The 16,379-nt window shown below is 40.3% G+C and overlaps 2 protein-coding genes and 1 non-coding gene across 3 annotated transcripts in view; all 3 read right to left on the bottom strand.

Annotated features, from left to right (window-relative positions):
• Nucleotides 1-6,505, bottom strand: part of LOC120036840 (ras-related protein Rab-21) — a 33,769-nt gene extending 27,264 nt beyond the window's left edge. Inside the window, exon 1 of the mRNA XM_038983153.1 lies at nucleotides 6,144-6,505. Coding sequence (XP_038839081.1) covers nucleotides 6,144-6,284 — 141 coding nt within the window. The 5' untranslated portion in view covers nucleotides 6,285-6,505. The remainder of the gene's footprint in view (nucleotides 1-6,143) is intronic.
• Nucleotides 6,506-12,928: 6,423 nt separating this feature from the next.
• Nucleotides 12,929-13,001, bottom strand: trnak-cuu. The gene has a single exon. It is a non-coding gene; the product is annotated as a tRNA-Lys (tRNA).
• Nucleotides 13,002-13,394: 393 nt separating this feature from the next.
• The window catches only part of LOC120036837 (transmembrane protein 19-like), a 33,565-nt gene continuing 30,580 nt past the window's right edge, over nucleotides 13,395-16,379 (bottom strand). Inside the window, exon 8 of the mRNA XM_038983150.1 lies at nucleotides 13,395-14,490. Within this exon, the coding sequence (XP_038839078.1) occupies nucleotides 14,330-14,490 (161 nt within the window). The 3' untranslated portion in view covers nucleotides 13,395-14,329. The remainder of the gene's footprint in view (nucleotides 14,491-16,379) is intronic.

Genomic DNA, 16,379 nt, shown 5'->3' with positions numbered 1-16,379 from the left:
ATGGATGTTGACATTTAGGCTAGCCTAGGGTACGTCAACATCGGGACAGATCATGATCATTAATAAAAGATTGAACACTAGGCCTGTGTGTTTACTGGGCTTGTTTAGGCTACCATATTATTTGGACACTGAAGTGGCCTACTAAACTAGGTAAATAGATTGTAAGCGACAGTTTATGACATCGTCATAATCAGTGTTGGGATTAGTTACTTGAAAAAGTAATATTACTTGTTACATTTAACTAAATGTAAATGCATTACTTTACAATATTACTTTGTGTGGAAAGTAACGTGTTATATTAGTGTTACTTTCATGAAGAAAAAAAACCCTCACTGTTTGATAGTGGGAGGGAGCAAGGAAAACCGCTCTCGCTCGACCAAAGACAGGCTACTTACCAACTCAGGTTTGATCACTAGTTCCTCCTTTGATCTGTGCTGCTGCTTTCTGTTCTAGTCTACAAGTTCTGCCTTATCATATGGGCTGCTTAATTAGCCATTTCCAGTGCCTTCGGAAAGCATTCAGACCCATTGACCTTTCCAAATTTAGTTACGTTACAGCTTTATCCTAAAATGGAGTCAAAAAAAGTATACTCAGCAATCTACACAAAATACCTCATGACATCACAATACCCCATCATGACATCACAATACCCCATCATGACATCACAATACCCCATAATGACATCACAATACTCCATAATGACATCACAATACCCCATAATGACAAAGCCAAAAAACGTTTTTAGAATTTTATGCAAATGTAGCCTTATTTACATAAGTATTCAGACCCTTTGCTATGAGACTCAAAATTGAGCACACACAACACCGGTCATTATAGGCCATCACTATCTATCCATTGAACTTTGTTTTACACTGACCACACATTGTATTTCTCAAACAAACCATTACCTAATAAACATATATTGTTTTACCTTTATTTAACTAGGCAAGTCAGTTAAGAACAAATTCTTATTTTCAATGACAGCCTAGGAGCAGTGGGTTAACTGCCTTGTTCAGGGGAAGAACGACAGATGTTTACCTTGTCAGCTTGGGGATTCGATCTTCCAACCTTTCGGTTACAAGTCCAACTCTCTAACCACTAGGATACTTAGTTGTACAACATATCATTGTCCCCCATGATGAAATCGGGGAGGCAACTGTGGATCTGTCTCCGTCCATTAGTACATTAGTCACACGCAATCTCAGACAGCACTGGCACGATTTTGACAAAACTTGGGTGAAATGATGAGTCTTGCCATAGAGATCCAGCATTCATTAAATGACGCTGATTGGCCCTAGGCGGGAGCTATAGTAATTTCCTGAAACGTGTTGGGTCACAAGCCATCTCAATTGGCCCAAGGGGAGGGGAGTGCATGTGGGGGACGGCATGTTTACTGATGCCTTGTTTTCTGTTCATTTAAGTTGTTTGTAATTAGACAATAGTTGACATATTATTCTTGTTTCTAAGTATTGTTAGAGTTTTTTTTTGTGTATAAAAGCCAGCAGCATCCCACCTCTGGAGCTAAGCAGGGTTGGTCCTGGTCGGTCCATGGATGGGAGACCAGATGCTGCTGGAAGTGGTGTTGGAGGGCCAGTAGGAGGCACTATTTCCTCTGGTGTAAAAACAAAAAAAAGATATCCCAATGCCCCAGGGCAGTGATTGGGGACATTGCCCTGTGAAGGGCGTCGTCTTTCAGATGGGACGTTAAACGGGTATCCTGACTATGTAGTCACTAAAGATCCCATGGCACTTATGGTAAGATTAGGGGTGTTAACCCCCGGTGTCCTAGCTAAAATCTGGCCTTCATACCACCATGGGCCCCTAATCATCCCCAACTTCCAATTGGCTCATTCATCCCCCCCTCTGCCCTGTAACTATGCCCCTGTAAATGAGAACGTGGACTCTTGAAAATGAGAATATGCATCTGAAGAGATTTTATCCTGCAAAATGTCTAATAAATGAATAACAGTCTCTTGCTGCCTATTGTATCTCAGGAAACTGTGCAATGACCACACAGTGAACAGGAAATAAAGCAGGACCAAGGTGGAAATTATAGTTGGTTCACACACAAGCAGTGTCACAACTGTTTTATGCCTGAGCGTGTAGTTTCAAAGGGGGGGCTTTCCAAATATTAAAATGATGTTCGCTGGGAAATAGCAGTTTCAAGTTGGCCATTCAAGACAGGTTTACCACATTTTTACTTTGACCCCAAAGGATTGACAGCAAAGAATGACTAATATTCACTTTGCACTAACAAGAGAGACCTACCAGTCACCTGTGAGAGAGTCCACAAGCAAGGGCAAGCTCCCGGGGGGGTTATATTGGTATTAGTAATACGGGTGTGATACCAGGCTGTTGGCATCACAGCTGCCCTTTTAACCACAATTACCTTGCTTAGTGGGTGTGAGATTAGAGCACCATCGTCATGAGGAGACTGACTGTAGCATACCCTACTGCTGTCAATGAGCTGGCACTGAAAGTCTGTTTACTTAGGATCACACAATAATAATGTAGGCCTACTACTGTAAACAAAACAATAACAGCACTACTGAAAAAGAGACAATGGTCACCTGACAACTAGGCCTATTGCAATAGGCCTTGAAACAACTGTTTGATACACCGGAACTGTCGATAGGTCGTTATCACAGTGGGAGGCGGGTCCTTCTCCTGCTAGAACAAAAGCAGTACCTGTGGCGTGCCGACCCAGTGGCGACCAACCTATCACAATGCTCGTCAGTGGCCAACAAGTTGACTTTGAGCCAATCAGAGAGCATGTAAAATGTAAAAGTGAACTAAAAGAGGCCATTTTCTCTGTACATCCACGGATGAGCCAATCACACTTCATATCCTACATAGCTAGCTACCATCACACAGCCTAAATACACACAACACTAAATGCTTCCTCCAAGCCAGCTAACCACTGTAGCTAGTTGACATAATTAAATCACAATGGACTAGCTAGTTTCCATGAAACAGCTGCCGAGTTAGTGCAGTGTCCTTAGCTTGCTAGCAATGTTGTGCCAGCTAGCGAATATGCTATGGAGTATGTTATGGAGAGTGAATTAAAATGTTTATTTGTCATCTTGCTAGGTAGTTATCTAGCTGTGGCCATCTGGCTAGTATAAACAAGGGCTTTCTACAAAAAATGGCAACATTAGCGCAGACAGCTTGGATTCTAGACCACAAGCAATACGCACGGATATCCATTGCCAAACAATGCCACTGCCACCTTCTGGTTTGGAGTATTTTAACAAGGCTGAGTAGCTGACGACTTCCAAGGTCGTTGCTGTGTGAACACAAAAGAGATTGAGTGTCGACAGTCAGAGGTGCCAAGTACTGTCTCCGGGAAACATTTGACAATCCTACCGGAGTGTCTGAGCTTGAAGACTCAAAGCTCACTGGCAGTGCAGTAGAGCGCAAACTCTAGTCTAGAGGTCTTCACAAATATACCTGAAACCCATTACCCCGAGAAGGAACTAGGATCTGTGTGAAAATATGTGAAATGCAGACTAAATCTGAAATTATACTTGAAGAAAATATCCAGATTAAAATCACTTTTTCTGCGCATGGCAGAGTTGGTTCAGGTTATTTCAATATATTAATCCCTATCCTCCGCCTGTCTCTGTCTGGCTTGAGCTCTCCCTACAGGGAACTTGCGACATTGTTTCAACTGGGCCGCTTGGGCCCTCACTGTCTGCCATGCCAATGATGCGCTCAGGACAGACAGTTGTATTTGTGCAAAGGATAAGTGTTAAGGTAGCCTATTTTATGACCAGTTTCCAGTGGAGATATGGGTTTCAGAAATATGATGCTAATTCACACCGAGGCACGATGGTTAGGTCTATCAAAAAGGAGTGTTGAAAATCTTTTTTGAATACAGTAAGGAACTATTTGCAATGGAGGCATTGACGTAATGTGACACAAAAAATACTCAGAAGCTTCGCAGCTCAAGTTATGGTGCGTTAATGAGACATACTATCAGACATCACCAAATGGAAACTTTTAGACCTATAGGCCTACATCTGCACGCAGGCCAGGTACTTTATGCATGCTCAAGCAAAATATATTAAAACAAATAAACATTAAAAAGTGTAAACTCAAACAATTAAATAATGAATGTGCACGAATTAGCAGGAGACAGAGCGCATTCTGTAGAGAGACATGCCGGTGCATCTCCACCACACACCCTATCCCTTCTTGTCCCAACATTTTAAATTCTGGATGTCATTTATGAAAATACTAAACAACAAATCAATTATTTTAAATACATCTAAAAATACATGTGCAACATTAACATTCACTGCCAGACAAGTCAAAACTACACAACTAAAATGTGTAGTATTGAAATAAAAGACCCCTGAAAATGTCCATACACACAAAAAGATTCTCAAATTTGTTTCCATCCCTGTTAGTGAGCATTTCTTCTTTGCCAAAATAATCCATCCAGCTTACAGGTGTGGCATATCAAGAAGCTGATTAAACATGATAATTACACAAGTTCACCTTGTGCTGTGGACAATAAAAGTCCACTAAAATATGTAGTTATGCCACAGATGTCTCAAGTTGAGGTTATGTTCTACTGGCATGCAGGAATGTCCACCAAAGATGTTGCATTATTTCATTCCCAGTCATGTGAAATCCATAGATAAGAACCTAATAAATTACTTAAATTAACTTTAACTCGTTAAAATCTTTGAAATTGTTATTTTTCAGTATATTTTGCTTGCTTTTGTGTAAATAAAACGTCATTTTTAATCTTTTGGATGTGATACAGACCCTGGTCCATCTCAGATCCAATACTGATTTTGAAGAAGAAGAAGAAATGACTGCGTCCTGTCTTTCTCGGATGGGAATTTCACAGATCCAATTCAGTTTGGAGCTCATTTTCGGGATCCGAGAAGACCACTTCTCTAGTCTCTAAGACTCGAGGCCCACTGGCAGTGCAGCAGTGAACCACCTTCCTATTCAGCTCCTCTCATCATTGCCTTGAGTAATAAACACCCTCTTGTGATGTCCTGGTAGGAAATGACAAGGAGTTATGCTGCCTCTTCTTTCAGGAGAGCAATAAACACAGGCCATTCTAAGTTCATAACTAACCTACCGGTAAGCCAACTTCGCTACAGTTGAACACTTTCCAGAGAGTCAGCAACAGGTTTAACTGTTTGCAGTAATGCAAAGTACAAAGAAATTGCTTAGTACACTAGTTAAGACTGCTTGACAGCAACTGTGATCGTAGAGGATTGAATTTGATACCCTAGTAATGTGTGATTATGTGGCAGCACAATCGTATTGATTCATAGAATAAGATACGTTTGGTAACAGCACTGGAAAGGCCTACTAGAAACACCTAGAACCCGTATCACGTCCGGCAATGCAAAACAACATATTGTGCAACCTACTGCTATGAGAAGCCCTGAGCTTACTGACAGATCCGGTCTGTGTTGTCCATCTCAATGCGATTTTAGGTGTGGAGTAAACTTGCCCTTTCTCTACTCTGCATAAATGCTATGTCATAGTAGTTCATTCCTTGTTCAGTTCAGTCAAGTGTCCTGCAGGGCCACGTTTGGGGCAGCTGGCGAAGCTTTCTGACCACTGGACAGGAAGTTAAACCTGGGTGCTGGTTGTTGTTGGTTACTCTGTGAGTGGGCTACTTCCTGTTCATTGGGGCTAATTCACCTCTACCACATTCACGTTGAAAAACACTTGTTTCATGATTAATAGCACCAATGTATAGTTGAGATAAAGCTTTTAGATCGCTTATTTTTAAAGCTGTGACAGTTGGCTACTATGAAAGCTAGCTAACTACAATAGCTATCGGGCGTTAGTCAATTTAGTTGGCAGGCTTATCGTTATTAGAATACATTATCGTTATCAGAATTGTTAGCTAGCTAGCCATCTTGGTAAACACCCTAAATAACCATGTTGAACAGGTTGCAGTGACCTGCAGTGGACTGCCAAAAACTAGCTAACGTTAGCTAGCTGCGACACAGATGAATGACTGTTGGTGTTAGTGACAGGCTATCACTAGCAGCTAGGGTAACGTTAGCTAGTTCGCCTTTTCTATTTTCTACATAGCACATTTAACCCTTTGTAGTCTGGACAAGATTGAATCACACATCCAGTTAGCCACGTAATCAACGTACCTGAAGTGTGGTGATGTGTTTGTCGTTGAATTTATTTTCACAATACCGCAACACGAGCGATGTCTTGCCCACACAGCCCTCTCCCAACAAAACCACCTTGAAAGAGTAGGTTTTGTTGCCTGCTCCGCCGCCAGCCGCCATGGTGAAATAAATATGATTAGGAATACAAGTAGCCCAGTCGAAGTATCTCCCTCTAATCACATTAGATGACTCAAATCGAAATCAAGACGTCGAGGACACGAATCAGAATTGGAACAAATCTCACTCGCCCAGCTCTTGTAGACCAAACTGATTTCCCCCACCCTAAGCTCGCTGGTTCGCTCTGCTCTCCCCTCTCAACCCCTACTAATGGCGTCTCTTTCTACGTCATGCTATGGGATCATATGATGAACTGGACAGCAACAATCGAAAGTGCTGGAGCTGAACAGAGGCTCAGTCTATTTTCCCAATGGAGCATCAATCATAATATATGTTAGAGTAAAGAATACAGAAATTAGAACATTTAGAAAAACTGTAATCGAAATAAGACAGTTTGAAAGACTAAAAGTAAGAAGCCCAGTAGTCAGTATAATAACTCCTAAAAACAGAATATTGTTTTGATTGTATTATGATAGGTTATCATTATTGTGGTTGGTTGGTTTACCAGGATCATTATCACTGCAAGACCCTCCCAAGTGAGAATAATTTGTCACACATAAATCATGAGGAATCTATTTCTCCTCTGAGCCATATGGCAGTGCTATTTTATTTATGCATTTCTGACAAATCTACTTATTTTCGCATCAAAATATCATAATTATTGAAAGGCTCCCAGAACAAGATGCGGAAATCCCCCATGCTGTACATACACACAGTGAGCGAAGCCTTGAATCTTCGTTTCAGAAAGAAGTATGCTTGTTTTGTTCAAACTTGACCTATTTCTACTAGAGACGTAAGGGGTCATTTTCTGAATGTCTACCCTAATCTTAACTAGATAACGATCATACTTCAAAAAATCTAAGGCACTGTTGTGGAAAAGTTAAAACGCCTTTCTTTTAGCAGCTATCGCATAGCAAAAAAAATTAAGCGCACTAACGACGAACGGCTCACCGGCCTTGTTCAGGGTCTCATGTGAGTCGCAACGCGCTGGTGGGACTTCTGGTCAAATTGGTATTGAAATGATCTCTAGGACATATCAAACCAAACAGAGCTTCACTACAGCCTTATCCAACACTAGTTACGGTCACAACAAACCTCTTGAATATCACCTTCAATGGAAAAAACAAACGTAAGACAGGAATTGTCATACATGCCTGATGACTCAGTCACACAAGTGATCTCCTCCATATCAAATATGTTTATTGAAAGCAGTGAGCCAAGTCCTTTTTTTGCTAGTTACATATTGAAAACTGAGCAACATAAAGCCAATGTACAAACAGAATATAAAGTAGTCTACTTAATGTTTTTAAACCATGGAAGTCAACCTGTGCAAAGGGCATACATACAGAACACTTGTTTGAGATAACACCCCCACCACTTAAAGCAGTGTACAATAAACAGCATATGTCCTCTAAAGTGCAAATAGCATTAAACATTCACAAGAAAAACAATGAAAAACACAGTGCGATTTAGATGAAGAAAATAACAACCCCCCCACATTTACACCATATTAATGAAGAACATAACCCCTCCCCCCCATATTAATGAAGAATATAACCCCCCCCCCATATACACCATATTAATGAAGAATATAAACCCCCCCATATACACCATATTAATGAAGACTATACCCCCCCCCCCCCATATACACCATATTAATGAAGAATATAAACCCCCCCATATACACCATATTAATGAAGACTATACCCCCCCCCCCCCTCCCCATATACACCATATTAATGAAGAATATAACCCCCCCCCCCCCCCCCCCCCCCCATATACACCATATTGCATAAAGGATCAATAAAGTGTGAGCAGCTTGGTTAGTAAGAACATCTTAAGACAGTATAATGTCAGGAAAGTGTCAATGATTGATTGATCTGACCATCTTAGCAGAGAGAGGAATACCGTAAAGACATCACACTGTACATAAAAAGGTCATTCATTTATTTGCAGTGTTCTCTTTTGCTTCCCGTCTGGGTCTGGGAGATGACGGTCTGGAATCAAGAATAAACAAATGTAAAAATGGCATTTAGATTACACAGCCTGCTCCAGTTACAGAAATATAGTCAATCCACATACTCCAAATGTCAGTCAAATGAAACAAAAACAAATAACATTTGTCTGACAGAGACATTTTAATTATACTTACATGTCCTTGATAGCTTTCTTCATGAGCTGTCTTGTACATGGGGACATCACATTGTCTGTTGGACTCCTTATTGCAGACCTACATTGCCACACAAGGCAATAGAGAAAGAGAGTGAGAGTAGCACAAGAAAGAGAGCAAGAGAATATATCAAGCAATCATCCAACTAGTGAATGCCAAATTACAGATGAGGTACTTCTTGATGCAATTAAAGCCTTTAAGTCTGGGAAAACTCAAGGGCGGGATGGCATACCAGTGGAGGTATACCAAACCTTTTTTGATATACTCAGAGGACCATTATTAGCATGTTTTAACCACTTCTATATACATGGTATCAGGTACTCAACAAGGTCTGATTTCATTATTATTGAAACAGGAGCCATGTGGTAAATATAAAGATCCAGTCCATTTAAAAAAAATTGGAGGCCTCTTACACTTCAGTGTTGTGACGCAAAAATTCAAGCAAAATGCTTAGCGCATAGAATTAAAAAGGTATTGTCGGATATTATTCATCCTAATCAAACAGTTTTTTTTTTACACGGACAATACATTGGAGATAATATAAAGACAAGTACTGGAAACAATAGAATACTATGAAAAATCTGGGAAACCAGGCCTGATTTTCATAGCCGACTTTGAAAAGGCCTTTAATAAAGTACAACTGAAGTTTATATACAAATGCCTGGATTATTTCAATTTTTGAGAATCTTTTATAAAATGGGTTAAAGTTATGTATAGTAACCCTAGGTGTAAAATAGTAAATAATGGCTACTTCTCAGAAAGTTTTAAACTGTCAAGAGAGGTAAAACAAGGTTGTCCACTATCAGCATATCTATTTATTATTGCCATCGAAATGTTAGTTGTTAAAAAAATCAGATCCAACAATAATATTAAGGGTTTAGAAATCCAGGGTGTGACGACCCTCTCACTCGGTCTGCCGAAGTTTTAAGAATGTCTCACCTCATGTTCAAGAATGGCTTTTTCCCCCTTTATTCATATTACAACCTCACTTCCGATTATTTGAAAACGAAATCATCTCCAAAATATCGTTATTTTTAAAACAAGCCATAGAAACTTGGTTGCAATTTCAGTTTAATCCACCAGACAGAACAAACAGTACAACAAATAGTGGTTAAACTCAAATATAGTAATTGATAAAAAATAAATAAAAATATTGTTGATAAAAATTAAAATATATAATCTTTGTAAATGATATCAGAAATAGAACTGGTGGAGTTGTCACATATGCAGCTAACACAGACATATGGAAATGTCTGCTCTACCCAAAATTACAACCAACTAATTACAGCACTATCGCAAAGGGAAGAGGCAAGTGGAAGCTGGAAAACGTAAGGCAAAGGGTGGCTACTTTGAAGAATCTCAAATATATTTTGATTTGTTTAACTCTTTTTTTGGTTACTACCTGATACCATGTGTGTTATTTCATAGTTTTTCTACAATGTAGAAAATAGAAAAATAAAGAAGAACCCTGGAATGAATAGGTGTGTCTAAACTTTTGACTGGTACTGTATATGAATTGGTATGTATGCATGTGTATTTATATTTACAAACAAAATATATATGGGGGATTGGAAATTATGCAGAACAATTACATTACAGCTTTACAATACTAAAGCTGATCTACCCCCTTAAAAAATAAAATATATAACATACCACTAGTTTACAGGCAGCACACCAACATTCCTCCATAGGGGTTTTCACACAAGATCACTTCTTGGATCAATGAAAACTGTCCATCATTTAATTAGATCGGATTTAAAATTCATAAAAAGTATATTACCATACAATTAACGCAGCTTGGGTGTATTTGAACTTAGACTATGTGTGTATAGATGGCCTCCCGAGTGGCGCAGCGGTCTGAGGCACTGCATCTCAGTGCCAGAGGCGTCACTACAGACCCTGGTTTGATCCCGGGCTGTATCACAACCAGCCGTAATCGGGAGTCCCATAGGGCGGGGGCTTACTTTTTAAAAACCATTTATCGAACAAAGGGAATGAGCAGCAGCTACGTTTGGCTACATACGGACCTTTAGTGGAATTCCCGCCAGAGAGTAACGGTCAATGTGATTGATGTTCATCATTTGACTAGGCTACATGTATTTGACATTGTGTTGTTATTCCGCTGAACATTAGACGAGGCTACTCAGGCGAGAAAAAAAAAAAAAAAAAAAAAACACCCAAATGTACAGCCCCGTTGGAAAATATAAATTGATCGTTTGAAAATGTGAAGATTTAAAAATACAACCCTCTGGCTTTGACTAGCTAGAAGGGATTCCAGCTTTTGTCAAATTAACGTCAGGTTTTACTTTTTCGTAGCAAGTTAGGAGAACTTACACAGCAGGGTAGTTAAAGGATAATTACAGTAGCAGGTTAGGATAATTAGGTTAAGAAAAGGGTTACGGTCAGCTAAAATGCTAATAAATATATTTTTATATTAATTTGAGTAAAGCCGAATCCCTTCTAGCCATGACCCTGACTAGGGGCACTCTCCCGTGGGTTATAAGTCATCTCTCACATGGTAACCAGAACTATTTGCAAAGGGGAGAGCTTATTATACCCCAGTGGGTGAATTGAAATGAAGATAATGTATATACTGGCAAGATACATGTCTCGCCGCTCTAACGGGAGTTGTTGTCCACAAAGCGGCACGGCGGACTGTCTAGCTCCCGCCTGTCCTTGCTTTGGATTGGTGGAATTATTTTTTGGTTGAACAAATTCAACACTCCATACAAACTCCTTACTTGGTGGGCAGAAAAAAACACCACCTGCTGGAGGAAGACAGATTTTCCACTGAGTTGGGCCTCTCTTCCTCTCTAAACTGAATTGAGGAGGGGAGACAAATCTTTATATAATGAGATGCTCATGTCTCCACCCCAAACATAGAGTACCACAGTATGAATCATAATACCTAGCGGTCCAACAGGGAAATGGTTCGAAATGGTTTTTCACCATTCATTTCTCCTCATAGGGGATTTTAGAAACACGTACAATAAGGGCTGTGTTTCATGTAGGCTTACCCTGGCTTGACGTTTTGATAACAAGTCTCTCGGGACAAGGTGACTTATCAACATATTTGCCTGTATTTACCCCCAACAAATGAAATGCCAATTGGCTGCTAATGTGGCTATCATAAAGAACTACAAATGCCATGTTCTGGACGAGACAGTCGAATCGAGGCAAAGGTAAGAATCTCTGGATTAACTAACTAAACGTAGTAATGAATAAATTGGCTAAATGTCTTTAAATGCACCTGTTTGCAAAGGTGCCAGCTAGAGATAATGTCCTGGAGCTTGCAGGGATTTGTAGTCTTGCACGATGTCCACGTTGACGCTAAATAACATTTTCAAATCACACAGTATATAGAGCAGTATATATTGAGAAATCACCATGTCCGCGAGAAACTTACATGGTTATCAAAATGCCAGGGTAAACCTACACAAAACACAGCCCTTATTTGAGTGTTTCTCAAATCCCTCGATTGGAACCATTTCCCTGCTTGACCGCTAGGTTTTATGGGTATTATGACACCTCCACTGAGGGGCTCTCGGGCGGGAAGGAAGGCGACAAGCCACTATTGTAATACACATTGCATAAATGATACTGTATAAAAACTGTAAGTTTAACATGCATTAATCTAACAATCATTCCTACTTTCACAACTTACTTCTCTTGAATTGTCTTTCTTTTCGCCAGGCTTGGTGTCGGCGGCTGTTGATTGTTGTGAGGAGACACCGACTGCAGTGCTTTTCCAGAGCTCATTTTCCCTGCAGAAAGCCATCATGACATTAGCGACAGTTTAGTGTTTTGAGCCATTGTATCCATAGCCAATTATGTAAACATTGTTGTAACTTGCATACAATAACGTACGCTCTAGCGTTGCTGCATGTAATATTGTTACTAATACGAACTGTTAATCGTTGAAATTATGTAATTGATTATACCAAGTACATGTTAATTGTAGCCGTTAAGAACCCACCTTCTTTTAAAAAATGTTATTAGCCACAGTCAAGCAGCAGGAAAAAGTAGTCAAGGCTTGAGATCCAGTTAGTTTAGTAACGATCAGCTGAGTTCATGTCAAATAGGACATTTCGAAAGTGGTGCTCCATGACGTATTTCAAATACGCTCCTCTCATTGGTAGTTGCCACGGCACAAGCATAACAAACCCCACCCTCTCAGAAAACATGTTTTGACATACCTCATAATTTATTTTCTCAGTGTACGTTGTGATTTTTATGGGGGGGGAAATAAACTCCAAGTCGAATACTTTTAATTATTGTCAAACACATAAAAGCCCTTTTCAAACGTAGATAGCCCTATTCTTCAGCATTGTGTGCAGGAGGAACAGGCACTTTTTCTATATATCAAACACACAGCACCAGACTTCAAGTGTACAGAGAATATCAACATTTTTGTTCAAACTAAGAACTTCGTATTTTATTTATTGAGAAGGATTAAAGCGATCTTTCAAAAGATATGCGCCCAACGTGGGGCTCGAACCCACGACCCTGAGATTAAGAGTCTCATGCTCTACCGACTGAGCTAGCCGGGCTTGCGTAACATAAGGAAACTCCCCCTTTACAAACCATGAGGCGCGAACCCTGCCCCCTTCCAGCCCTCTCTTTTCTTAGAATTCACACAGAACTCGCTCCAAGACTGATGTAAGTAATTACACGGCGTGTTCACCACTGCGTTCACAAAGCGTCTGAGTAGGAGTGCTGATCTAGAATCAGGTTCCTCCTGTCCATGTCATCTTATTCAATATAAATCTAAACGTAAAACTGATCATATATCAGCACTGTTACTCTAAAAGGTTTTGTGAATACAGGCCCTGATTCTAGATCAGCTGCTGGTGTAATATGTACTCAGGTCATGGTCCTAGAAAGGGTAATCATCACTGGTTATGTTGCCCTCTCAACATTTATATGATGCAATAAGGCAAAAAATCCATTAAGTATTTATTCCAATGCTAATTGCTTTACAGCATCAATGAATCACTTACCACAGGATGCCGACACTTTATCAAAACAACCATTACAAACCACATTCATAAAGGAGTTTATCAAAACAACCATTACAAACCACATTCATAAAGGAGTTCATCCGCTTATATTATAGGACAGTGTTATGTTTGGGGGGCTGGCGACATAACACTGTCCCTTCTTTCTCTCACCCCATCCCTTCTCTAGTGTAGGCTTCTCTCACCCCATCCCTTCTCTAGTGTAGGCTTCTCTCACCCCATCCCTTCTAGTGTAGGGTGTAGGCTTCTCTCACCCCTTCCCTTCTCTCACCCCATCCCTTCTCTAGTGTAGGGTGTAGGCTTCTCTCACCCCTTCCCTTCTCTAGTGTAGGGTGTAGGCTTCTCTCACCCCTTCCCCATCCCTTCTCTAGTGTAGGGTGTAGGCTTCTCTCACCCCTTCCCCATCCCTAGTGTAGGCTTCTCTCACCCCTTCCCTTCTCTCACCCTTTCTCTAGTGTAGGGTGTAGGCTTCTCTCACCCCTTCCCTTCTCTAGTGTAGGGTGTAGAGTGTAGGGTGTAGGCCTACTCAAGAGTATTACAACAAGTTTAGCAAAAGATTCAATCAATCAAACAGAAAAAACAACTCTCCTATAGTCCATGCACGTAATGCATTTTAGTAAACAACTGAAATCTAGATGATTAAACTAAGGTCAACAAATGTATTACCATAAAGACAAACACAGAGTTGTGAGGTTAGTTATAGCATGGTAACTCTAATTCCTTAGACAGCAAGCTACACCATACTAGGTAAAGTATAAAACATTAGTGGCACGACTTCAATACAACAAGCAAAACATTTTTTTGCAAAAAAAAAATTGTTGACAAAACAGAAAATCAGGGAAACGTAAAGAGTTCCTTCCCTAGTGAGGCCAGAAGCTCCATGCAACACCAGGAAGAACCAGAGCTACTATGATGGAAGAGAAGAGGTTAACGCCATTGTTGTCCAGGATAGGCTTCCCACATATCCGCTTAGTTGTCACAGACGCATAGTTAACAACCTTTCCGAGGCTTTCGTCGTAGCCTGGGGAAGAAGGGACATCATACATGCGTAAGAGTGGAGCAGACATTTTTTTTAAATGCCTGCAATGTTTTAAATTCAAGAAAGACACTTCAAGAACCTGCTAAAATAATGGATATCAAACATCTATACATACTTTTTTTTTTTTTTTTAAACATGAAAAAATCCAAATAAATGAATAACATATACAGTGCATTCAGAAATTATTCAGACCTCTTGACTTTTCCCACATTTTGTTACAGCCTTATTCTAAAACGTATTCAATGAAGAAGAAAACAACTCAATTTAAACACAATATCCCATAACGACAAAGTGAAAACAGGTTTTTAGAATTTTTGCAAATGTATAAAAAATAAACAAATACCTTATTTACATAAGTATTCAGACCCTTTGCTATGAGACTCGAAATTGAGCTCGGGGGCATCCTGTTTCCATTAATCAACCTTGACATGTTTCTACAACTTTATTGGAGTCCACATGTGGTAAATTCAATTGATTGGACATGATTTGGAAAGGCACACACCTGTCTTTATAAGGTCCAACAGTTGACAATTCATGTCAGAGCAAAAACCAAGCCATGAGGTCGAAGGAATTGTCCGCAGCGCTCACAAGGTCATAGCCGTAGAGCCGTAGAGCTCAGAGACAAGATTGTGTCAAGGCACAGATCTGGGGAAGGGTACCAAAAACTGTCTGCAGCATTGAAGGTCACCAAGAGTTTGGAGTTTGCCAAAAGGCACTTAAAAGACTCTTAGACCATGAGAAACAAGATTCTCTGGTCTGATGAAACCAAGATTGAACTCTTTGGCTTGAATGCCAAGCGTTACGTCTGGAGGAAACCTGCCACCATCCCTACAGTGAAGCATGGTGGCGGCAGAATCATGATGTGGGGATGTTTTTCAGTGGCAGGGACTGGGAGACTAGTCAGGATCGAGGGAAAGATGAACGGAGTTAAGTACAGAGAGATCCTTGTTGAAAACCTGCTCCAGAGAGCTCAGGACCTCAGACTGGGGCGAAGGTTCACCTTCCAACAGTACAACGACCCTAAGCACACAGCCAAGACAACACAGGAGTGGCTTCGGGAAAAGTCTCTGAATGTCCTTTAGTGGCCTAGCCAGACCCCGGACTTGAACCTGATCGAACATCTCTGGAGACCTAAAAAATAGCTGTGCAGCAACGCTCCCCATTCAACCTGGCAGAGCTTGAGAGGATCTGCAGAGAAGAATGAGAGAAACTTCCCAATTACAGGTGTGCCAAGCTTGTAGCGTCATACCCAAGAAGACTCGAGGCTGTAATCACTGCCAAAGGTGCTTCAAAGTACTAAATAAAGGGTCTGAATAACTAAAAAACAGTTTTTGCTTTGTCATTATGGGGCATTGAGTGACTTTTTTTTTTAAATGTAAAAATTAGAATAAGGTTGTAACATAAAATGTGGAAAAAGTCAAGGGGTCTGAATGCACTGTATATATTCAGGGGTCTGAATGCACTGTATATATTCAGGGGTCTGAATGCACTGTTATATTCAGGGGTCTGAATGCACTGTTATATTCAGGGGTCTGAATGCACTGTATATATTCAGGGGTCTGAATGCACTGTTATATTCAGGGGTCTGAATGCACTGTATATATTCAGGGGTCTGAATGCACTGTATATATTCAGGGGTCTGAATGCACTGTATATATTCAGGGGTCTGAATGCACTGTATATATTCAGGGGTCTGAATGCACTGTATATATTCAGGGGTCTGAATGCACTGTATATATTCAGGGGTCTGAATGCACTGTTATATTCAGGGGTCTGAATGCACTGTTATATTCAGGGGTCTGAATGCACTGTATATATTCAGGGGTCTGAATGCACTGTATATATTCAGGGGTCTGAATGCACTGTTATAT

This window comes from Salvelinus namaycush, unplaced genomic scaffold (assembly GCF_016432855.1).
Source record: "Salvelinus namaycush isolate Seneca unplaced genomic scaffold, SaNama_1.0 Scaffold148, whole genome shotgun sequence".
NCBI classification, from domain to species: Eukaryota; Metazoa; Chordata; class Actinopteri; order Salmoniformes; family Salmonidae; genus Salvelinus; species Salvelinus namaycush.
This window is presented reverse-complemented; position numbering and strand designations above follow the sequence as displayed.